The sequence below is a fragment of the Camelus ferus genome, chromosome 9 (assembly GCF_009834535.1).
Source record: "Camelus ferus isolate YT-003-E chromosome 9, BCGSAC_Cfer_1.0, whole genome shotgun sequence".
Lineage (NCBI taxonomy): Eukaryota > Metazoa > Chordata > Mammalia > Artiodactyla > Camelidae > Camelus > Camelus ferus.
In genome coordinates, this window is record NC_045704.1 from 70661219 (window position 1) to 70687204 (window position 25986).

A 25986-nucleotide genomic window follows, 5' to 3' on the forward strand; every position below is an offset into this window, starting at 1 on the left:
AGATAACAGCATCCTTTTCATAAATGAAGGTAAAGATCAAGTCACTGTGATAAACATCTCTACAGTAACAAACCAAGAACATCAGAGACAAATAAATACTCCTTGCCAGGAGACTATTTTCTCCAATAAAGACATGCATTAACTCTCACAATAGAGCCATCCAATAAATGACTCATCCAGACACTAATATTTAATCAGTTCATACCTTTAATTGCCCTAAGAACCTTTTAAACACTGTAGCATATTTAAACATACTCAGGGTTATTCATTGTTCAAAGTTAATTTCTTAGTCAAGCTTGTTTTAAAATGAATAAATGACACAAAAACATACCTCATATGAGATGCTAATGTTGCAATTATTTTCTTTAGATAAGCAGATTTTTATCTGCAATATTTACCTTAGAAAATTTTTGACAGTTTAAAAGGTAAATAGAAACGACTTGTAAAGTCATAGAAGATTTGCTCTCCTGTGATGTCAGATTCCAATTTTTCCATGAAATGGCTTTTTAATTTTTTTACAACATTGCAAGGTTTTACTTACTTAATTTCATCAATAATGAAATATATTTGCTACATTCAGTGAAATGAAATGTGATGCTAACTTAAAAAATATTAATAGATTTTCTTTACATTTAGTATTTCTTCCCAGATATGTAACAATTCTCAGATAAATAAAAGCGCTACCCTGAATTATTGTGCTTTTCCACAAGAGGGCTCTTGAAAGGCAAAAACACTGCTGGTGATTAGTGATCTGCCTACATCTATTGGTAAAAACCTAGAAGAACAAGATTTTTAAATATTTCCCTTAGAATCAACTAGATTTTAAAATTCACTTTGAATTAAATGAGTATTTCCACTAAGTAGAATTATCTAATAGTAATAAAAGCTAAAATTTATGGAATGTTTCCTCCGTGCCAGACAACGTGGAAGGTGCTAGAGATGCAGTTATTATTATTAACTGCACTTTACAAAGTCAGTTACAATTAAGTGTGGAGCTCTGGACCAGATGCCTGGATTTGAATCTCAGCTCTGCCATTTTTATTATTTCTATGACTTTGAGCAAGATATTCATTACTTACTTTTATCTACCCTATGTTCCTCTTCTATAAAATGAGGCTGTTGTAAGCATCATGGGAGTTAAGACACACAAAGCATTGAGAAGGATGCCTGGCACCTAGTAAATGCTTTATTAAGTTCTTGCTACAGAGGACAAAACTGAGGTGTGCCGCAGAGATTAAACAGCATGCCCCAAACCACAGAGCTAGTGGCTCAGCCAGTGTGCCCTAGCGTACTGCTAACCAGAACACCTCCACTGTGAGAGGAAACGGGCAAGTCCACCCCTATCCCGGCCCCTCAGTGCCAGCACCACGTGTGCTTCTGACTCACCCTTTCCTCTCCCTGTTACCTCTCACTGTAATCACTATTTACAGATCTGTCAGCCCTCTTCAGAATCACCGGTTTATACATTGGGGTTCCAGGACAGCATCTTACTTATTTTTGCTTTCCCAGCTTATAGTAGGTACTTACCTTGGTCAGCAAGGATTAACAAGGATGATTTAAAAATAAGGGTATGCTAATCTCTGCAATTGTCCTGAAAAGCTGTTTTTGTTAATCCCATTTAAAAGATGAGTAAATTGAAATTCTTAGAGGCTGCAACAACAAGCTCTCATAGCCTGGAAATAGCCAAGCCATTTGAAACTGGATCTAACTCCAAAGTCTGCATTCTTTTTGCTATACTATCCTGCACAGATGCTCATGATTGCATGTTTACTGACTGAACATGTGAAGGGAGCCTGTGAAAATCCCACGGGAAAACATACCTGAGTGTTTTGAAGATAAATAGGTAGATTTAGATGGGTAGATGGATAGTTTATTTATTTTTTCATCCTACAATAACCTAAATATTCAAATGAGGATTGTATCTTTCAAATAAACTTGGTCAAATTGTGCACTTTTTCCAACAAGGTTAAACATTCTCTGACGATAACTCTTTTTTTAGAATTATTTTTGTAAAACATTTAAAAACCTGTCATCATGGGATGAACCTCGAGAGTATTACGTTAAGTGAGATAAGTGACAGAGAAGAAAAACACTGTATGATCTCACTTAGATGTGAAATCTCAAAAAGCTGGAATCTCTGAAAACACAGAGCCGAAAAGTGGTTCCCAGGGGCCAGGGAGGTGGCTGTAGGGGTTGGAGAGAGGTTTTTTAAGGATAAAAATGTGCAACCAGTAGATAAAACTTGGAGATGTAACGCACAGCTTGGTCACTGTAAACAACAATAGTGTTATAAATTGCAAAGCTACTAAGAGACTAGATCTTAACTGCTCCCATCACAAAAGATAAGTGATAATTACGTGACATGATAGAGGTGTTAGCTAACTCCAGGGTGGTAATCATATTGCAATACATAAATGCATAAAATCAATATGTTTTATACCTTAGGCTCCCACAACACTATATGTCAATTATACCTCAATAAAATAAATATAAAAAGGTACTCATGAGCAAATATTCTACTTAATTATAATTAATAATGAAGCCTGAATTTTTCATCACTAGAGATACCACAGTGAACCAAAGCAGGTGTGGTTACTGCTTTCAAAGGCTTTCCATACTATTGGGGGAGGCCGACAGGAATTAAATAGTTGCCCCAAAATGTAAAATCACAACTGTGCAAAGCTCTAAGAATATTAGAGGAGATTTCTGAATTTCTGAAAGTGAAGTGGTGAGTAGCTATCAACCACGTGAAAAGAGGAAGGAGGCATATCACCCCAGGCAAAGGAAACCTGTATGCAAAGGTCTTGCGTTGGGAGCTGCTGCGTGCTGAGAATGAGCTAGAAAAGGTCAATGGAATAAAGAGAGTAAGGAGGCGTGTGCTTCAAGAAGACGCTGAAGGTAGAAGGCAACTAATTAATTTAGTAAACGTTTACTGGGAGCCTGCTCTATCCCTGGTGCTGCCAGAGGAACAGAGAAGTCACAAAATGTTAAAGCATTTTTCCTTCATGGAACTACTTAACCTGGCATAAGATAAACACACACACACACACACACTCACACCCTAAATACAATGTGATCAGTATTGTAATCGGGGTAAGAACAAAATACAGTGGGAGTGCAATAGAAGGTTTGAAGAAGACCTCAGAGGAAGGAATTGTCGAAGATCTCATTGAGTAATGAACAATTCAGCTGTCTTAAATGTATTCCAGACAACAGCATACAGAGAGGCAGGAGGTATAAACAGTGGCCGCTGAATCTATTGAATAATAATTCCTTTGAAGAATCTATTTTTGGAAACAATGATTCTCTTTTCTTCCTGCTTCCTAGTAACGAAAAACGTGAAACGTTTGTCCTATCATTTGGCATTTCTCAGCTGTCGCCACTAGGTGGCAAACGTTTCCAAACTATGGCAGGAGCGTGTGCTGAACGTCAGAGCCTGTTGGGACACCTTTTTTGGGCTCTCCAGCAGTCACAAACCGAATCGTCTAAAACGTTCTCGTTATTGTCATCTTGAGCATCCTTATTGGTTTTGTGAAATAAAAGATAGCAACAGGAACAAAATTGCATTATAAGGTAAACACAGGTTTTATTGGTAGAAATTAAAATTCTGTTCTTTTAACAATAGAACCTTCCACTCCAGACTCAGAACAAGGCCAGAGAAGTAGAGCAGCCCCATCACAGATTCCCATCTCCATGGCAACCTTTTTAGCTCCATGCACAATTAAAGCTACAGTATCAGGAAGGAAAAAAATTGGAGTACTGGCTGGGATTCATTTTTTAGAAGGGGTCAGAGAAATTAAGTAGATTCTAATTAGTGCAGCTGAATTACAGGGGGGATGGAATAGATTTGAAAATGCTTCATATAAGCAGCCCTACATTTCTCCCCCATTAGAAAATGAAAATATGTATTTTGTGCAATTTGATGTCCTGACTTATCACTATCCTCTTTAGCTTTCTTTGACAACAGCTCTTTTGTGCCAGGCTTTCTCAAAAATCCCAATTAATTCCCCTTTAGGCTATATTTGTGGATAAAAAAAAATCTGTTCAATCCATTAGCAATTAGATACAGACCAGATGGTCTGGAAAGTATTGGGACTCCCTCAGGATCCTGGAATGACCTCGTCTAGGGGTTCTGTGCTCCTTTTTCCTCTTCTGAAGACATTTCTGGGTTTTTTAGTTGTCAGTTTCTCTATAGAGAAAATCTATAAAGCTCAGTCTCCCTTCATCCTGAAGGAGATTGTGCAGATATTCTGAAAGTTTTAGGAAAAAAAAAAAGATTTAAAGGGTTAAAGACTGAACGATAAAGTTTAGCAGAACAAGAGTTTGCTATACGAAGAACAAATGATTGCTGAAGGATTTCATGACTTAATGACTTTTCAAGAGTATATAATGGCATTTGAAATAGCAAAGACCAGCTCCTTCACTCCTTTAAAAAATTATTAATGAAGAAAATAAGATACTGATGGGGCCTGAGCTTTCATGTTATTTCATGAAAGCAACAGCATGGAATACTTAGTTGAATTTAAGATGTTTCTGAGATTCCTGAGGATGGTAGCATATTACTGAGTGTTAGGATATTATCCCATGAAAGTCATAAACATGTATGTTATTTCCCTTAGAAATGCACAAGCATGGGCCTTGCTGAAATCAGAAGGATGGGAGAGATGACTTCCCGTGGACACTTCCAGTGCCAGCACCCTGCATTTTCACAAATATGAAATGTAGGTACCGTGGCACTGTTTCCCCATTCACTTTAACCATAGTTAACAGCCTGTGTAAATGGCTGGGAGAAACAGAGGCGAGCCTGTGACCCAGCTCACTGGTGGGGAGATGCTGTCATTGCTTTAAGAAGATACTGTTATTATCCCCTTCTTTTTCATGGACAAACTGAAACAAGGAATAGTTAAATGTCTTTCCCGGGACTGAATCCACCTTACATGACGTATGTTTCTCTCTATCCAGCATGCCTTCGGTTAACGACACTTACTTCATTCTTGTCTAGGCGTGGATGGGGCTGCCCCTATCCCTGGTCCAGCAACAGACGTGGACAAAGACAGGGTTCCAGCTCCTGGCCATTCAGGATGCACTCAGGAATGGACACAGGATGTAAGCTTTGTCAATGGAAATTGTTTATGTTCAGGGAAAGTGAAGATTTCTTTTTGTTTGTGGGGCAAATGTAAACTTGGAATTATTGGTGGTCATTTTTTCCATCTTGTGGGGAGAACTTGTCTTAAAATGATTATTAAAGCAAAGACAATATATCCCCTTATACATGAATAATTTTTGACACATTGATTTAACATTTAGAGACGTCGCAGCCTGGCTGACTTTTAACCAGGAGGTGGAGACAGAAGAGAAACTGTGTCTAATGGCACGTCTAATGAGCTCTGGCAGCTGGATCCTGACAAACTCCCCTGGATCCTTGTACCTTGTAAGCATGGGAAGTCTTCTTCTTTTTTTTTAATTAATAATTTTACTTTTTATATTATCATGTAGTCAAGTTGACTTTTTCATATTCAGTTCTATGCATTTTAGCACTTATGTAGATTCAAGTACCTACCACCATCATTAGGATGTGGAAAGAGTTCCTTCTGTGACCTCAAACAACTCTCTCATGCCATGACTCTGTAGCCACACCTCCCCATTCTCTTAACCCTTGGTTACCATTGATCTGCTTTCCTTGTCTATGGATTTATCTTTTTGAGAAGATCATATAAATGGAGTCACATGGTATACATCCTTTTGAAATTGGCTTCTTTCCCTCTGTGTAACGTATTTGAGATTCACCCAAATTGCGGCGTGGATCAATAGCCTGTTCCTTTCTGTGGCGGAGTAGCAGTCCGCTGCTTGGGTGGATCACAATTTATCCATTTACTCATCGAAAAACTTTGGGCTGTTTCCAGTTTGGGAGAGATGGCTAGATAAGCATTTGTGTACAGGTTTGTGTGTGTGTGTGTGTGAACATAGCTTTCATTCCTCCAAAGAGCGGGAGTTGCTGAATCATATGGTAAGTACGTGTTCAACCTTATTAAGAACTGTCGAAGTGTTTTTTGCATTTTCACTGCCAACGGCAAACCATGAGAGTTCCAGTTGCTCTGCGTCTTTTTCAGCACTTGATGTCGTCAGTATCTTTCATTTTAGTCTGCAGCTGAATCCCACTGTGGTTTAGGTTTGCATTTCACTTACGGCTAATGGTGTTGAACATGTTAAAAATGTGCTGATTTGACATTTTTATAGCCTCCTCTTTGGTGACTGTCCAGACGTTTGCCAATTTTTGAAATTAGTTTCTTTTCTTAGTGTTGGGCGTTGACGGTTCTTTACATGTTCTGGATCCACGACTTGCATTTTCTCTCAGTTTTTAGCTTGTCTTTTCATTCTTTCAGGAGTTTTCTTTTACAGAGCAAAAGCTTTTAATTCTGTCCCATGTGTCATTTTTTAAATTAAAAATGTGTGTTTTGGTGTCATGTCTAAGAATTTTTTGCCTAAACCAGGTCAGGAAACTTTTCTCTTCTGTTCCCTTCTAAGCCCCTGAGGTGATTCTAACACTAAGTTAAGTTCGAGAAGCGCTACCACCTCACCCAGGAACCATATAGTCCACAGAAGTTAATGAAAAGCCCTGGCTTGAGACTAACCTGCAGCCGTTGCTGGATTCAGGCAGAAACAAGTACATCTGGTCAATTTGCCAAACAGAACCTTTGGAGATTTAATTGTATAAAGGACTGAGAAACTTCCTAGCGAAACTCATGCTGGAAGACAAAAATGCCAGGCACCCACACCCAATACCTGAGCTTTGCATTCGGGTGGGGAAGTGTTTCTTCGTGTAACATTGTGATGCTCTGCATTGTCTCCAACTGAGTCCCTGTTTGAATTCTAGGAGATGACTGTAAGTCAGAAGTAAAAGAAACATTTCACTCTAATAATCTATTTGCCCAGTGCATCACCAGGATCACTCAGTGGAATCGGTGATACTGTTTAGCTAAGAGGGTGACACAGTGCTTCCCAGGAAAACCAGCAGCAGTGGGGCGCCACGGAAGGGGCAGGGATTAGGGAAGGCGGTGCAGAGTGGGCATGGCAAGGCTGTCTATTTGGAACATGACACCCAGTGGAAAGAGGTAACACCTGGAGTATTTTTAATGCTTGGATTTACATTTTTAATTAAGTCATAACACAACATAACATAAATAAAAAGTGTATACTCTTAAATGAAAAGCTCGATAAAGTTGTGGACATATATATGTGTGTATATATGTATATATCCCCATGCAATCATGATTTAGATCAAGATACAAATCAAGTTGTATCTGCCTCAGCTCAGTCTATCCTCCATGTGCAGGAGTAAATAATATTCTGACTCCTGTCATCATTGATGTGTTTTGCCTGTTCTCAAAGTTCACACAGTAAAGGGAATTATACAACATATACTCTTTTACAGCTGGCCTTTGCAGTCAACATAATGTCCACGAGATTCATTCACATTATTTCATGTATTTTAGTTCACTCATTTTTTCTGTTGGGTACTGTTGGGTAAAATTCCATTATATGAACACATCCCAGTTTACTTACCCATTCTTCTATTGATGGGCTTTTTGGGAGTTTCCAGTTTTAAACTATTATGAATAAGGTTGCTTGCAACATTCTTGTTTTATTGTCTCTCTGTGTGTATGTGTGTATGGACTTAACATCTCTTAAGTATATACTCAGGAGTTAAACTGTTGGGTCAAAGAAGATGTTTGTGTTTAGATTTGGCAAAAACAACTAATATCTCAAAGCAGTTACATCATTTTATATTGACACGGGTAGGAGTATCACATTTTAATCATTTTTGCATGTCTACCATGAGTGATGGTACTGATCGCCTTTTCACAGACTTATTGATTATCTAGATCTCCTTTCTTCCCGAATGCCTGTGAAAGTTATTTGTAACTTTAAAATTTGCATTGTTGGTCTTTCGCTTGTTGATTTGAGGGCCTCTTTATATATTCTGAACATTTGTCAGACGTACATGTTGCAAATATCTTCTTCCATTCTGTGGTATAATGTTTCCCCTTAATGGTGGTTTTGACGAATGAAAAAAGTTTTATCTTTTATGGTTAAGTGCATGATCCATCTCAAGTTAATTTTGAAGTGTGGTATATGAATTAAAGATCAAAGTTGATTTCTAACTCATAGAAATATCCAGTTGGTCCAGCACTACTTATCAGTAAGAACACCCTTTTCTCCAATTGAACGTGTTGATGCTTTAGTTTTATATCAGGTGGCCAGATATATATGAGTCTACAGCTGGGTCTTCTCTCTCCTGTTCCATTAGTCTCTTGGTCCAGTCTTGCTTCTATAGTATACTGTCTTATTAGCTGCATCTTTAATTATTGGTAGTCTCCCAATTTAATTTTACTCCTTTAAGATTGTATTTTTTAAAAAAATCCATTGCTGTTTTGTGTAGATTTCAGAATAAATCAACTTATCCATCTACCCAAAAAATCCACGAATTTTTATTGGGATTTTATTAGCAGGTATCTCAGTCATGAGCATGATATGTCTGTCCGTTTATTTGGCCCTTCTCCGGCAGTATTTCGGGATTTTCAGTGTACAGATCTTGCTGCACTAGCCCTCCGCAGACGGAGAGCACACTAATGAACTGAGCCAGAGAAGGACTTCAGGGCAGGGAGGAGACCAGCGGTCAGTGAGGGATCAGTGAACTCCAGGAAAACTAGCATCACCTAGGAATTCAGTTTCCTTCTTCTCAAGCTCCACTTACATTAACAATACATTTTTTCTAATTGAAAATAATTTTATGCCAGCCAGCATAATAATCCCCTTTACTTAGAGTAACTGTAGATGTTAACCACACCTACAAAGTACCCTCACAGCAACACCTAGAGTCGTGCTTGATTAAATCACCAGCTACCATGCCCCAGCCAAGCTGACAAAGAAAACCAGCCGGCATGCCAAGAATTCCAATAGCCGCCAGAAGCTGGAATAAACAAGGAATGGACTCTCCTCTTGGTCCTCTGGAGGTAGCAGCTCTGCTGACACTGTGATTTTATACTTCTAGCCTCCAAAACTGTGAGAGAATACATTTCTGTTGTTTTAAGCCACCAAGTTTGTAGCAATTTGCTAGAGTGGCCATAAGAAACTAATCAGAGGCTTTGGAGCTGTAGATTTGGGAATCATGGGCAAAATGGAAGAAGGAAGAAGAATGAAATGGAAGACGTGGTATTACAGAAATGCAAGAGAAAAAATATTTCAAGAAGTGGTCTATACTATGAAATGCAAAAGGAAAATCTTGTGAGACTTGAGGAACCCCCAGGAGAAAGTGTGAGGATGGTCCCAGGAGAGTGGATAAAAAAAAGACTTGTGGCAGAAGGGGACCCATCTTGGAAAAGAAAAAGGGGTTGGGCTGGAGAAGGATGCAGGCAAGCATCGGTGGAGGGATGAAGTTTTACAAGCAAAAAGGAGTGAACTCCTTTTGGGAGAGAAGGGACCATGCTCACCAGCAGTCGGCTAAGTCTCACGAGAAAAGGAGCAAATCTCTTGAGAGTTGCGGGACCCCTTGTGAGACAATGAGGGGATTAACAAAATGTAAGAGAAAGATGAAACAAGGTAAAGACTAAGGATTTTCATGAGATTTAAGAGCAAAGACAGCAGTGAGACTTTAAAAAAAAAAAACAGCTTTAAAGACAAAAAGCAGATTTTAACATGCAGAGCGATTACTGGTTAAATGAGGGCTTAACAGATAGTAATTCTAGATCTCGCTCTCTCTTCCCAAATGCTTGATTTTGGAAAGGAGGAAGGGAGTAATGCTGTAGTTAAAGAGATGTGCAGGGTTACTATGTTTGCTCCCTTGTTAAAGACAGAAAAGACTAGCAAGTGTTTAAATCCTCTTCAACCATTGAAATAGCAAAGAAAAAAAGTAACATAAATAAAAGGAGATACTGATAAAACACAGCCCTTGAGGAAACAGGCAGGTTCATAATACAAAACTTTACGCAAGAGAAATAGTACCTCTTCCGTTGTAAACACAAGCATCAGGGAAGAGTGAGTACAGATAAATTGAATAGGGGTTACAAATGGTAGTCACTGTATACAGAAATAGATTTTTTTTTAAAGTTTCTTCTGCATAGCATAGGGAACTATATTCAGTATTTTGTATAATGAAAAAGAATATGAAAACAAATATACGTATGTATATGCATGCCTGGGACGTTGTGCTGTACACCAGAAATTGACACATTGTAACTGACTGTACTTCAATTAAAAGAAAAAAAATCGAATAGGTGAATTAAGGAAGCTGCAGAAGATCTTGTGTGATGGGCTCTGTTCTCCCTGCAAGTTGAAGGTGAGGTTATTTACTAAGAGTGAAGGGTGAAGCCTGGAGGTTTAATTAGAAGGTTTTGAAATGAAATAATAATGTTTTTGAAATAGCCAATCTGGACAATGGGAGAGAAAGCTAGTTAGGAGAAAAAAATAGAGTATTTCTGCACAAAGCTGAATATGCATTTTTGTGTGAAAACTGTTAATTTATAGTGGCACCAATCTGCACATAATAAAGGTTCCTGCCCCAGTGCTCAGATTCCAGAAGAAAGAAAAAGAGGACATTTGGATTGATCTAGTGCTCGCATCTGATCAGTCAGGGACAATGGGAGGATAAATTAGGAGAAGGACAATAGCAAAGGAATAGTTGAAATAATGGATGTATTATTTCTAGGCTCAATAGGGTATTTTTTTTTTCCCCATTGGTTTTTTTAGCCCTGTACTCCAGCACCTAATTGTAACAAAGGAGACACCATGTTGTCCAAGGAAGAAACGCAGTCATTAAAAGAGAACTTCCAAGAGGAAGCAAAGGGCAGGAAGAAATGGGGTGGGCTCGGGTGGAAATCAAGATAAGGGCCAGAGCAGAGTGGCAGGTATGATGGTATTGGATTCTGGGCGTGGCTATACCACTCGCTTCATTGAATTTAAAAATTTAAAACGATTATACATGAATGCTTTTCTTGGGATATTTCTGAAGACTCGGAGTGGGAAGGGCAGAGGGAAGTGAGGACAAAGGAATCCAACAACGTGTGAAGGCGTCCCCAGAACAGACCTGCTGTGATCCCCCAGGGTTGCCAAATAAAGCACAGGATGCCCAGGTAAGTTTGAATTCAGATAAATAACGATTAAACTTTCTACATAAATATATCTCAAATATCTCATAGGATATAATTACAACCAAAAAAAGTACTCGTTCTTTATCTGAAATTCAAATGTAACCGAGTGTCCTGTAGTTTTATTTGCTAAATCTGGCAACCCTATCGCTCCTCCCGAATAGAAATGCTTTACAGTTTTGCCAAGGAGTCAAAATACAGCAACATTGCCCCTGGGAGAGATTAAAGTGCCAGATTTTTAAGAAAAAAAAATAGTGCATTTATGCCAGTACCATGAAGTTTCTTTTGAAGGAGTATTCAAACAAGATTAGATCATGAATGTGTCTGTGTGTGTGTTCTATTTAGAATTAATTCTTCTTTGTTTTTTTCTACAAAAGAAATTGTATTCAGTAGTATATCCTAGAAATAAATCTGATGCTTATTCAAGTGTGACTGGATTGAAGCTGTTTCCAGATTGTGACTGCTTCCCTTCATCCCGGAGATAACAAAATGAAATCTGTCTAAGTCGTGAATGAGTGAGTTCAGTCAGCAGATTGCATGGTATTCCGTGAAAACCCGCCCTAAGAAAAAATGTTGGCTGTCTGGAACTGAAGACAAAGAGAAAAGGCCTGATGAGATCTTTTAAATTGAAGTCACTAAAGATGACACAGTAGAAATGAACACATACAGAGTCATGACTCCATGTCAGAGGTTGTCCTAAGTGCCTCGTGTGTATTAGTGGAAGGGCAAGTATTCAAAGTATAAATCAATAACCAAACACAAAATTATGAGTTCTACCACTAGCTGTGCCAATAAACAGAGTGCAAAGAATGACAGTAAGGCCGAGTTTAGATTGCAGGACGTGGTCAGAGGAGGCTTACAGTTTTGTCTGATCCATCTTTGCAGTAAGAGGTTTCTTAAAAACTCTGGCTGGAATGTCTCATGTTGACATATAACCTAGTTATGGTTTCTGTGCGTGACACTCCTAGTGTGGGCTTCACTCTTAAAATTACCTTCAAATCTTGTGTATGTCATAAGTATGACTTGGCCATTTTAAAGTTCTAACCCTTTCTCACGGATCAAATGAATGTGAACGTATAGCCCATCACTAGACTTAATTAGTGAGATGAGGCGAAAGACAGTTGATCACACATATGTACATTAGTGAACGTCTTCTAATTTAAAACAGTATCTGGATCTTACTCTAAACCTGTGTGTAGAAATCACCCTGCTAGATATCTTTCCTTTCTGCCTTCTGGTGGAGAGAGAAGCTCTCCCCGGGAAAGGCTGGGCCCATATGGAAATGTCAAGCCTGGACAGGTGTTTTATTCCCTTCACTTTGTGTTTGACAAGAAAAACAACATGGAAAGGAGGCTAATATTGTGGACAAAAAGCAATAAGGCGAACCCAAGGAATAAGAGAATGGTGTAAATTTGGGGCTGATGGAGCTGCTGTGATGAAACTTTCAAAAAATTTTTGGAAGCATTTTCATAATATCATCATCATCATCATCATCATCATCATCATCATCATCTTTCATTTCTTACATACTTGCACTGTGTCTGGCCCAGGGCTTCACAAAGACTATCTCACTCAAGTTTCTTGACAACCTCATGAGATCAGAATTATTGTCCTTGCTTTACAAATACAGAACTGAGACTCAGAGAGGGAGTGATGTGCCCAGTGTCACACAGCTCATCAAATGGAAGATCCAGGCTTTAAATCTATGTCTCTCTGACTCCGCGGCCTCTTTTCTTACACTGCAAACCTCCTTACTGAAGGAAAACCGTTCACAATTTTCCTAGGCTTTCATGGCTATGTGGAAACTAGTTTTCTCCTGAGCCTAGGGGGATGTGGGACAGGTCATTAAATGTGCAAATTGATAAATCTTAAAATCAATGAATTTTGAGTGGCTATTTCACTGATGGCGTCTTACAAGGTGCTATATTTAGTATTTGCATAGCATTATGCCATGCCATGCTTCGGGATAGAACAAACATATTCCCATGAAACATATTTATTGAACACTCCAGAGGCGAATGAAACTCTAAACTATTCTTCACACTTCCATTGATTTCCAGAGGAGCGTGAGTATGCTTTCCCTTTCCAGCCCTCTCTAGTTTATTCTGGCATAAACAGGTTAGGATATGAGGTAAGACTACATAACAACGGGAGTAATTTAATATGAAGTGTTCAGAGAGTCCTTGATGAATATTTTAAGTCATAAGAAAGAACAACATCTGCTCCCACATGTTTGGCTGTGCGGATCCTTTGGAGATGCTGAGAAAGGGCAGCTTCATAGAAAATTTAGCCGAGGTCTTTATGAACCTACGGCAAATCTTCACATCCAAAATATTTTATGCGCCTTCCCAGGTATATTCGTTGTCGATCGCTGTGTAACAAATGACCTCCAAAATCTCCTAAAACAACACAGTATCTCATAGTTTCTGTGGGTCAGGAGGCTGGGCCTGGCTGGTGGGGCTCTCTGGCTCAGGGTCTCACCATGTGGCAATCAGGGCATAAGCCAGGGCCACAGTCAGCTCAAGGCCTGACCTGGACGGAACTGCTTTCAAGCTCAGTTGCAGGACTGTTGGCGAGCTTTGGGGCTTTGGATGGTCCACTTCCAAGCTCACTCACGTGGCTATTGGCAGGCCCGACACCCCCACTGGCTTTTGGAAGGAGACATCATTTTCTTCCCACATGGTCTTCTCCACAACAGGACAGCTTGCTTCTCCCAAAGCAGTCTCCACGCCAGGGAGAGTGAGGGATGGCAAGCAAGATGGAAATTATAGTCTTTTTGTGACCTAATGTTGGGAGTGACATCCCATCACTTTTGCACTATTCTGTTTGCTTAAAATTAAGTCACTAGGTCCAGCCCACACTCACAGGGAGACAGTTATATAAGTGAACACCACGAGGCAGACGTCATTGGGAGTCTTTTTAGAAGCTGCCAACCACGCAAACTAACACTCACTAGATCGTAAGACAAACATTGTTATCATTGTTACAGCCGTGCAACAGCATTCACAACTTCTACTTTCATAGTCATTTACATTTTTCAGAGTATTGTAGAAAAAGCTTACCACACCAAAGTCTGATGATATTTTATCAGCAGATAAAATGGGCTTGTGTACAATTCATTCAGTGGAATAGACTGAGATCTATAAATCTGGCCAGTGCTTATGTCTTGTGAGTAAGAGTGGGAAGGAAAATAATAGTGAATCCATCTTGATACGATGCTACGAAGTGCTGGTGTTCTTGTACATAACTTTGCAGCCTAGTTGACGTAACTGAAAAGTCCAAAGTCTATGGCCTTCGGGCTGAAGTTAACTTACCTCAAGGTGGTCAAACCAATGACCTTGGCCTCATTAACCTTAATCAACTGAGCGCTTCATCCTAATATTAACCATGCCTGAGTCCATCACGATTGTATGGCTTCCAGGTCAATGGCCACTAATGTCAAGGGTTGAAAAACATGGAAACAAATTAAGAACAGTTTATAATGATTTTTCCCTTCAGTAACATACTTCCTAAACCTATTGTATTAAAGTTATCAGGGGTCTGCTGAACACCTAAATTCTAAATGTCTGATAAGTGAAACTCACCATTCAAAGTTGTATCTTTCAACTTCAGGATGAACCCGCTGGTTTCTAACTAAGAGTATAAGGACTATTGACACTGATAAAGGGGCTTGGCTGAGGCTCCCAGGGACAGCACGGCTCCAAGAGGTTTTTAAAAGCCCTGCCTGATGGACAGGTAAGCCTGCCTGTTAAAGAGGTGTGCCGTACAGGAGCATGAGCAAAGGTTTTAATGATGAATTCTAGCTCTTTCATTTGCTTACCATGGGAATGTGCCTCCCAGACGCCCTGCTACAGGACGCACACCAGGCTGCTACGCGCTGAAACCCGTGGCTGTGTTTGCATCCAGGCCGTGCTCCCATGGGCTACCCCATCCAATGAACAAACGGGATCAGGTACCAGGTCTTGTTTCTGGGAAACAGGGACTGTTTGCTGGCAAACTTGGGCTTGAATCCTCCCCAGCAGACTTGCTGAATCTTCCTCAGACTGCTTGGCAATCTTGGATGCTTCCACCCAGCCTTTTCTCCTCTGTCTTCTCTCAGGATCATACTCTCATTGCTGTCTGCCTGTTCCCCACCTTTGCTAGCTCCCTTCTGTATTAACCACGTGTGTTTTTTTATTTCCTGTATTCTTATGTTTTGACATCTGGGGCTTTGCTGAGCCTGGAAGGGAGGACCCTCCCAGGGTTAGCAGATTCCACGAGATGGTAACACTTGCCCCCAAGCATGCCGTTCTTTCAAATGCAAACCAACCAACCCAAAGCCCATATATCCAGCCACCTCTATATTGGGCTCTTACCCCATAGGCCACAATTCACTCGCCCTAATCATCCCAAGGCCAAGGTACCAGGCAACTAGAGACAGTCTCTAGGCCCCAGAGCTGCTGAAATTATTCAAACTAGCCAACCCTAAACCTGTCTACCTTGCCTCTGTCTATTCCTTCCCACAGACACTGCAATAAAGGCTTTTGCCAACATCTTCCTCCACTCCTTTTGTGTCCTGACCAACCCTGGTGCTCACTGTGTGATGTGACATGCCTCCTCTTTCCAGGGAATTGTAAGTATTATTTCCACGTCTGTGTGTCTTACCACACCTGATTAAAACAGATCCCAAGTATTCTCTTTTTCAAAATCATAGTCGGTTTACGATGTGTCAGTTTCTGGTGTACAGCATCATGTTTCAGTCATACATTTACACGTATACTCCTTTTCATATTCTTTTTCATTATAGGTTACTACAAGATATTGAATATAGTTCCCTGTGCTATGCAGTAGAAACTTGTTATTTCTTTTACATATAGTACTTAGTATCTGCAAATCTCAAATTCCTAATTGATCCCTTCCCACCCCCTTTCTCCCCTGGAAGCCAAGTATTCTTAAAACACTTTCCTATTTCCTTTCAGACAGGCATCTCCCTAATTACATCCTTGCGTATTTAATTCCTTCTTGGCTTCTCTGAGGATCTAGATTAACTCACACTGCCTGCTAAAAATGGTATTTTAAAAATACTATTGAAGATGGAGACGTCATGTGTCTCCAGGACAGGGTGACAACTCCATCTTGCCTTATCTTCAGATTGTTCCAGAAGAAGAAATCTATATTTTTAAAATATTTTTTCAAACTTATCAAAAATGCTGTGAAGATCAAATAAAATATTGAAGGGCTGGATTTCTTTCATGGAGTGAAAGAAAAGGGCAGAGTAAGAGTGTGGAATTCCATGCAGAGGGGGAGTTCCTGGCACGGGAGGGCAGCAATGGTCATTTGAGAGCACCTTTCAGTATGTCTACGGGTGAGAGTTGTCGGTGGGCAGGAGAGGCTGGAGAGTTCAGCAGAGCCCAGATTAAGGAAGGCTTTGTCAGCCATTTACGGAGTAGTGATCTTCACCGTTTAAGGGTTTTAAGCAGTGGAATTAGAGAGCTGATTTGCCCTTCAGAAAGAGACTTTCGGCTGCAATATGGAGAAAAAACTCGAGTGTGTCATAACTACTAAATTGGAGACCATTATTTGCATCTCTTCAGAGGTATCATTTTCTGTGACAATATGACAATGAAATGTGCTTTGTGGACCATGAACAACAAAATGGAGTCACTTATGTCAAAGGGAGCTAAAATGGAGCCAGGAGGCCATTCAGGAAGTAGAACTTACATATGTCCGTACCCCGATGCAACATAAACTTCTGACCTGGCCAACGATGGGCCACCTGGAACTTATTGAAGATGGGAAAATGCAGCTCAGCCACCAGTCTGCTGCTGACAGGTATCTGAATGCCTGCCAGCATCAATCATAGTTCAGCAAAACAACCTAGGGAACTTCTCTGGAATGTCTTTGTCTGTTGTCTTTATAAAACTTTACCATTTTACTTCCCTCGGGGCACATTTGAGTTGCTGCTTGAATCTGTACCTCCCAAATTGCAATTCCTAAGACCCCAGATAAACCCTTCTTATTTGTAGCCTTCTGTGTTGCTTGGGTGACAGGTTCAACCTAAACCCTTGGGCTATCTCAACTTCCACCCTCCTCTCCCGAACTCAGTCCCCACCTCCAACCTGGAAGTTAACTGGAAAATAACCCGGAGAGTAGTGAAGACAGCCCACCACAGGAGAGAGAACACACACACACTCACACACAAACACACACACGGGCTCTGTATTAGTCATTAATCCCTCCAAAACTTTTATATGTCAACTCAGCATCTTAAAATAACAACAGATATCATTATCTCACAGGTATTATGCGTAAGGAATTTGGGACAGAGCTTAGCGGAGTGATTCTGGTTCAGTGGTTCTGCAAAAGGTTGCAGTCATGATGTTGGTGGGGGGGGGGTGTGCAGTTATCGGAAGTTTTAACTGGGGCTGAAAAAACCACTTCCCAGATGACTCATGTAGCTATTGGCGTGAATTGGAACTGAAGCCTCAGTTCCCCCCATGTGGACGTCCTCAAGGACTGCTGGAGTGGCTTCATGACATGCGGCTGAAACTGAATATCACCCCAGCCTTGAGATGCCTACCCATTACTGTTAAAACCTTCATGGTTTTAGGGTGTACCCAGAGGAAAGAAGCATAAGTTCGGAGAGGGAGATCTGATTGGTTTGAACTGAGTTAATCATTCCAAATTTGGCCAACACATCATTGTTTTTGTTTAAACTTACATGCAATCATCTGAATAGAGTTACTTACCAGGAGACAGTCTGGGAGCTCAGAGTCTAAAGTCACAATCAGTTCTAGAATAAACTTCTATTTTATAGAAGTGAGTTAGCTGTCATGAATGGTGAAATAGACACATGACAGAAAGGTGCTGGGGGTGTGGATTAGTTACATCTTATCCTTGGTCCCAAAGATTCTAGGGGGACAGTTTTGATTTGATGAATTACCCTAAGATTGTCAAGGGATCTGGTGGGCCGGTGCGCAGGGCAGTAAGAGAATTTACCAAAAACAAAGAGTGAAAATAGAAAAGGGGTTTATAAGGTATACTGTCACAAACAACAGCAGGCCACACAGACAAGGGGTGCCTGTGTGAGCCCCAATGGTGAAAGCTTAGAGTCTTCAGTGGGAAAGTGATGGTGAACACAGAGGGCTGCCTGATCAGCTTGTGCACAAGTTTTTGATTGGTTGTGGGCTGGTGAGAAAGTTAGAGTCCATGAAGGGGCAGTGGGATTTATGACTCCTACATGGAGAAGTCATGACTTGAAACAAACCAGCCTGAATGACTGTGAGGCCAGGCCTTACCTAGGGCTATTGGTGTATTATACCTGGGGGAACATACGGGAGGAGGTAGGCAGTCTCATATGCTGGAGGAATATCGGGGGAGGGCTCTGTTAGGTCACGATTCAGGGTTGTTTGTTGGGCTAAAGCAATTACATGATGAGAAAGGAATGCTCTTTGTGTTTTCTGGTCTATGTCTTCACGACATGAGTGATCTGGGGGCACGCAGACATCCTGTGACTGGAGCCCTTGTGGCTCTCTATGAGGCCTCTTACTTGTCCTCGAACCCCACAAATGCCATCTCATTTAAGAAGACAACACTACTATAGTATAATGGGACTATTATTCATACATCTATTTGGGGAACCAAGGATGTTCCAAAATGTTATATTGGTACAAATACACATGAATTCTTAAAGATCCAAGTGAAAAGAACCCAAAGGAACTAAATAATAATCTGAGTGTCATTTAACTTAAGACATTTAGCTAAATAATATTTGATAAATATTCTTTACACTATCAGGAATTCTTAAGTATATTATGCTTCCTTGCTTTAAGTCAGGACAACGGATAAACAATGTAACATATTGAATATAGCTCACAGTGAGACTCTGACTGAGTTCAAAACTAATCTCATGTCTGCATTAGTAAAGCATATGAAAGATTAATGACGAATTAATAATTTAACATTATAAGTGAGCTTAACTGCTAGGATGATTTTCCCCCCCAAACAGGCAGCTTACTATATAAGACATTTGAAAGCATGAAACAAACAAATTATCATTTTTCAACCAAGCCACTCACATTAAGCAAAATAGAATTGTGCATCTTTTTAGCATAAAACCAGGACAAAAGGACATGCTAACATTTTTAAGATACATATAAATTTAATTGATTAAAATATAAATAAAAAATAAAGTACAGGTAATGAAGAATATAATTTCTCAGTGAAGACTGACCAAGAAATCAAATAAGCATTTTTAACTATGTTTTCTGCATCAACTGAAAATTAACAACATCCATGTTAAATTGCTGCTTTTTTTTTTCAGTTTTGCAAAAGTTCTTCATATGTAACTGAGAAAATGTTTATAATATTCACCAAAGCAAAAATTGTGCTGGACAAAGTTAAACAGGCAAGGAAGACTATATCCAGACCTACTGCAATTGAGGAGAGAAGTCAGAACTCAGTCTGAGCTCAACTCCACTAAAACAAAGGTCTGGAGAGGTTTTAAGAGCTGGAAGGGGAATTGTAGGCCATCTGTGTCTGCTAATTATCTTCACCTACAGGAGGAGTAAACTTGCTCTGATCTTCATGACTGAAGGTAGTTGTGCAGCTTGGTGCAAGGTACCTGCTAAGGTTAGGCTCCCACCCCTGGAAGCAATGGGGGATGGGGGTGCTCTCTTCTTTGATAATTGCATTTCAAAGGCCTGACTCTCAGGTCTAAGAGGAGGAAGTCTTAGGAAGCAAAACTGGCAAAAGACTTTTAAAATTTCACATCTCAAAGGGGAAGAGAAAGAATTTACATGTTTTCTAAAGTAACTTAGTAAAACTCTGAGAAAAGAGAGGTCCGGGGCCTCAGGTCAGGAAGAAGCCTTTTCAAGGTTGAGTCAAGCTTTGGGGAAAGTTCAGGCTGTTTCGATCTTAACAAATTTAGAGTCACATATGTGTATTTGAGCTAATCTGTTGGCCTTCCACCAATGGGAGACTCTACTTTTGTCCCAGATTTCAAGTCCTTTTCTTTTATTCCAACTGACAGTTCAACCGAGGCAGCTGCAGGGATGAGGAACAAATGCCACGCACAGGGACTCATGATTGCACCTTGACATTTATTAGCATAACCTAATAGGAGAGAACCTCTTTTGATCTAAGAGCTTGCAACAAAGTGGTGCCTCCTCTCAATGATCTGCTACAGTGTTTACACCCCTCACAGGCAAGACTTTCTTTCATAAATCTAATTAAAATTCTTCACCTCCTATTTTAATGTTCTTCAATCTGCCCTTGGAGATCTTGTCATCGTCTGTGCAAAGATGCTTTGTATAGATGAAGCATGAATTTCTCCCATTATACTCACTTCTTCAGGCTAAATTATTCCTGTCCTATCCTATGTCTTTTCTACAGTTGAATCATATTCGCGCTATCATAGGCTAGTAGAAATATTTGGGAGTCAGAGAAATACACTTTTAATCCCGGGTCCCCTACTTTTTCCTAGCTAGGAAGCCTTGGACATCATTTCAGAGTCCCAGTTTCCTCACTGTGAAGCAGAGCCAATAAAACCTGTTTTGAATGAGGAGGATTAAATGAGGCAATGTGTTGAGCACACAGGAGGCATCTACTATATACTAGTGCCCTTTACCTTCCTTCTTTTCTCAGCTGCCTACTTGATTTTCACCCAGGACACTGGTCACTGATTCTTCTCTATTGAGAAGAGAGAACATAGAATTCACCAATACACACAGCTTTTAAGCTACCATTTCACTGATCATAATGAACACATTAAAGTCATACATTATAACGTGAAGATTTGGAAATATCAGTGAATCCTTTAATTTATTGGAATAATGGGGTAACAATGTTGGTTGGATGAGATTGATTTCAAAGGGGTGTTAGGAAAAACATTTTTCATTCTGTCTGTCTTAAATACCAGTTAAATCAATTTCTTTAGGTTCATGAAAACTAAAAGGACTTGTAGATTCATTTCTACTTTCTGAATAAGAAAAATGTCACATATAAATGGTGAGGATATTTCCTTTGGTACAGAGATGTGGAGGAAGAAATCGGCTGATTTGTTATACCACGGATGCAAGAAAGACATGAGTTTTATTTAAAAGTCCCAAGCAAAAATAAAAACAAATTCTCTTTTAAAAACTGGTTTCTGTCCTCAAAAGACACACGAGAGTATTTCAATTAGCTGCCTAGTACCATGTTAACACAGGGTCAGAAATAAGCAATCAGCTGAGTAAAATTCAAATAAGCTTGTCCTTCCCAGAAAGCTAGAGAATAGATGTGTTTGCTAAATGTATTAGGTCCATAATAGAATACATTGCCAGGGGCTCTAACAAGTTTATTGAATTCATTTTAATGAATTAATTATCTTGAAAATTCCCATCTCAACTCCCTTGATATTCAGAGTCATGTCCTCTACATAAGGCAGGGTTAGACTGGGCATCTGGTTCTGGTACATTTTTTCTTCCAGTCATCATGGTTTTTATGGAGCATTTACCTGTGGAAATCCATGTTTCAGGCACTTTACTAATCACTGTAAGAGACAGAGAGATGGCAAAAACAAGGATGCTTTCTTAGGAAATTTAAAATCTACCTGGAGATACAAAATGTGGAGAGTGACCTATAATAACAGGCATATTTTGCATTATTCTTTCTTGTCTGAGGATCATCAGATTATTGCTTCAGTGCCTGACAATGAATTTTTACTATCAGGTAAGCAATCAAATACAGAAGAAGACTAGGAATGTGTATGAAGACTACAAATTGCTAAAAAGTTCTCTTCAGTGATGTGAGAAGTCAAAGGTATCTTGATTAAAAGGTGCAGTTGGAATTGAGGAGAGAGAATTAGTATTTGAAAAGGAAGCAAATGCAAATAAATATTTGATGCACTTTACAAATGAATAAGAATGCAGGAGAGTCAGAGTCAGGAAATAACGTAGGAATATAAATACGTTTTCTGATGCCCAACCTAACGTAATTTGGAAATGGAATATTGTCTTTTAAATGAACTCGATATGTGATAGCACAAAGTCGTTAAGGCCCCAACCACTTGTACACTAACATGTATTTATTTCATACTAGGAAATGTAAACCAGTTCAGAATGTAGACCTTCATGATGGCTGTCCCCTTCACATCAGCCACGTCCCCTTTCCTGTTCAGGGAGGCTTTGCACAGCGCAATTTACATTGTAACTGCGACACAGATGTCATTCACCTTCATTCGATCTGTGGAAAATCAAGAACCGATAGTGGCGAGAGCCAAAGTAAAGCAGAGTGTGAGATGGGGGGGATGTAACTTGAGCCTGTCTTTATGATATACACACCTGCTATTACCAGTTGGTCTGGGTTAAATGCCTTTAACTGAGCCACCGATCTGGTGGTGCAGTGTTGCGTAACAGAGAATGTTATCTCTGAGCAGGGCTGCTATTTGCCTCATTTCAAACGACACCTAGGTTTATTCTCACAGATAGACCAAAAAAAAATAATAGAATTTGGTCAAATAAGTGGTGACTTAAAAACTGACTGGCTAAGACTCAACTGCTTCATTAAATTGAGTTTAAAAGAATCAGTTGGAAGACATACCACTTTTTGAAATGACAAAAAAAAAAAAGCAAACTTCTGATAATGATAGCTTCAGGCAGAATTCAAATCTAGTCCTTTTGAAATAAAAATATTAACTCACAATGCACATCCATCAAAAGCTAAAGTTGATAGAAAAGACTTTCCAAAGACGCACTAGCCTTGTCCCAATAAACCACAAACACACACACACACACACACACACACACACACACACACACACACACATCTCATTAACTATTATTTTTAAACTAAAAAGCTCTTTGAATATAGACAAGCCTCAGCATCTGACAGTATATAAGACTCAAAACAGCCCTCTTGGAGAGGTGCAGGCTGTGAAGGAGGACCTGCCCCTCCGCCCACTCCAGGACCCAGCACGGCTCTCCTGAGAGCTAGACTGGGAATGCAACGTCGCCCAGCCCCCACCCCAGCCAGGCACATGGCCCTCCTGAAACCTGAGGCTCAGTGTGTCCCTCCAGCACACCGCCACACACGCTCGGGTTGCCCTGAGTATTCCGGGCTGTCAGATCTTGTAAGAACAAATACAAATTAAAAATGAGGCTTAATTTTCCCTGTTGAAAATGGAGAGATTTCCATCCCCTCATTTTTCTTAGAGCGTTTATCTTAAAAGACGTATCATTGTACGCACCTTCTCATCTCTTTGAAATGTATAAAAATCCTTTTGAAGGCTAGAGGCCTCTTGCCAGCTTCATGACCCAGGATCACCTTTCTCAAGGACCTGGGAGTCCTCTCTTTGAAATATTAACATCACGGGAGATGACCCCCCTTTTCCCTGATTCTGTGGAAGGGTAGGGGTCTACCTTCAGGGGGTGCCTTGCTCAGAGTTTCAAACTACCTACAGTCATAAAACATGAGATTTGTTTTTCCTCTGGATAAACTTGATTAGCTAACACACCCCAATTACGAGGAGAATTTAGGATGAACTATATATAGCAAATTGTGCTATCAAGTCTTTTTATTTGAGAACCAGATACTGTTTATCTTGAAAATATGTATGTGATGCATGCATGGGGGAAGATTTCTTCCTGTCTTTGAAATCTCTTAGCAGATTGACTGTGATGTGTGTCACATTCCAGTTTAATAACTTATTCAGTAATAGAAGTGTTTTCTTTCTCTGCTATCTTTATGGAGAGGATTTCTGGATTGGAGGAAGGTTTTGGTTTTGATGACATTTCCCTAACACAGGTTGAGTCCAATCAACTGCCTAGGGAGTTGGAGTTTCAGTGGGGAACCCTCAGCCCCGATGACAGAGCTAAGATGTTTATTTACTCATCACTCGCCCCATCTTCCCCTTGCCTCAGTGTGAGGGAGATTTGGAGCAGTTCCTCTTGTCCTAAAGATGCACAAATATTCAGTGACCTCTGTGCTGCCTTTAGATGGCAGCCATGTTAGCCTCTTGCGTGTTAGCTTTTCCAGAGTTGGAAAAAAAATTTGAAGTAAAACTTTGCTGATGTTAAAAACATGTTTGAAAATATGATTTTTATTCTTGGTAACTCATAATATCCCAGATTTCTCAACAGAAAAACAAATACAGCAGCAAGCACCAGCACCCCAACCAGTTTTGGATCTGTGACTCCGGTCAAATGTGGAGACAAATTTTCTCCCTTCTCCTTATTTCTTTTAATTGTATTTTTTAAAAAAACACATAATATGAGATCTCCTTAGAACAAATGTTTAAGAGTACAGTGCGATATTGTTAACCATATGCATATTGTTCGTAAGCAGATCGCTGTAACTTTTTCATTCTGCATGACATAAACTCTACACCCAATAAATCATAACTGCCCATCTCCCCACCCCCCCACCCCCAGCCCCTGGCCACCACCATTCTCCTCTCTGCTTCTGTGACTATGTTGGACACCTCATATAAGTGTAATCATGCAGTATGTGTCTCTCTGTGCCTGGCTAATTTCACTTAGCATAATGTCCTCAAGTTTCCTCCCTGCTGTAGCAATATGACAGGATTTTCTACTTTGTTAATGTATATACCACATTTTCTTTATCCATTCATCCATCAATGGACATTTAGTTTTTTTCCATTTCTTGGCTATTGCAAATAATGCTGCAATGAAAGTGGGAATGCAAACATCTCTCTGAGATCCTCTGTTCAGTTGTTTTCCTTGATATGTTCCCTGAATTGGGATTCTGAATCATATGGTAGTTCTATTTTTAATCTGTTTAACAACCTTCATACTGTTGTCCATGGTGGCTACACCATACTGTTGTCCATGGTGGCTACTACATTCCTAACAACAATGCACAGGGGTTTCAATTTCTCTCCATCCTTTCCAACACTTGTTATTTTCTATGATTTTGAAAATGGCTGCCCTTACAGGTGTGATGACTATCTGACCGTGGTTTTGATTTGCATTTCCCTGATGACGGGTAACGTTGAGCACCTCTTCATATATCCTGTGGCCACTTGTATGTCTTCTTTGAGAAATGTTTATTCAAGTCTTTTGCTCATTTTAAAATCAGGCTATTTGGTTTTTTGCTATTAAATTGTAAGAATTCCTTATTTTTTTTATATTAACCCCTTATCAGATATATGTGGTTTGCAAATATTTTCTCCCATCCTACAGGCTGCCTTTTAACTCTGTTGATTGTTTCTTTTCCTTCATGCAGAAGGTTTTTATTTCGTTATAGTCTCACTTGCCTATTTTTACTCTTCGTTGCTTGTGTGAGCCAAGAAATTATTGCCAAGACCGATGTCATCAAGTTTTTCCTGTATGTTTTCTTCTAGTTTTATAATTTCAGGTCCTACCCTTAAATCTTTAATCCATCTTGGATTTATTTTGTGTATGGTGTAAGATGAGGGTCCAGTTTCACACTTTTGCATGCGGATATTCTCAACACCATTTGTTGAAAGGACCATCCTATCCCCGTTGTGTAGTTTTGGCATGCTTATCAGAGATCATTTGACTGTATATGCATGGATTTATTTCTGGGATCTCTATTCTATTTTATTTACACTGATATTATACTGCTTTGATTACTCTAGCTTTGTAATATGTTTTGAAGTCAGCAAGCAAGAGACCTCTAGCTTTGCTCTTTCTCTCAAAATTGTTCTGCTATTCAGGGTCCTTTGTGGTTTATGTTACAATTGTTTTTGTTTATTTCTGAAAAAAAATGCTGTTGGAATTTTTATAGAAATTGCATTGAATCTATAGATTGTTTTGGGTATAGTATGGACATTTAAATAATTGTCAAACCCATCCCAAAAAACTGAAAAGGAGGGAGTACTTTCAACCTCATTTTATGAGGC

General features: G+C 39.7%; 1 protein-coding gene across 2 annotated transcripts in view; it reads left to right on the forward strand.

The window, feature by feature from the left end:
- The window catches only part of LOC106730414 (atherin-like), a 128415-nt gene that overhangs the window by 99430 nt on the left and 2999 nt on the right, over window positions 1-25986 (forward strand). The window contains exons 2-7 of one of the 2 annotated variants that reach the window (XR_001366871.2): window positions 4620-4721; window positions 5003-5106; window positions 5308-5431; window positions 14757-14879; window positions 14985-15096; window positions 15650-15756. Coding sequence is in view for 1 of the 2 variants with exons in the window: in XM_032487173.1 (XP_032343064.1) it covers window positions 4620-4718 (99 nt within the window). In the remaining variant the exon portion in view is untranslated. Of the gene's footprint in view, window positions 1-4619; window positions 4722-5002; window positions 5153-5307; window positions 5432-14756; window positions 14880-14984; window positions 15097-15649; window positions 15757-25986 lie in introns of those variants that run through there. The other variant, XM_032487173.1, reaches the window with a different exon arrangement.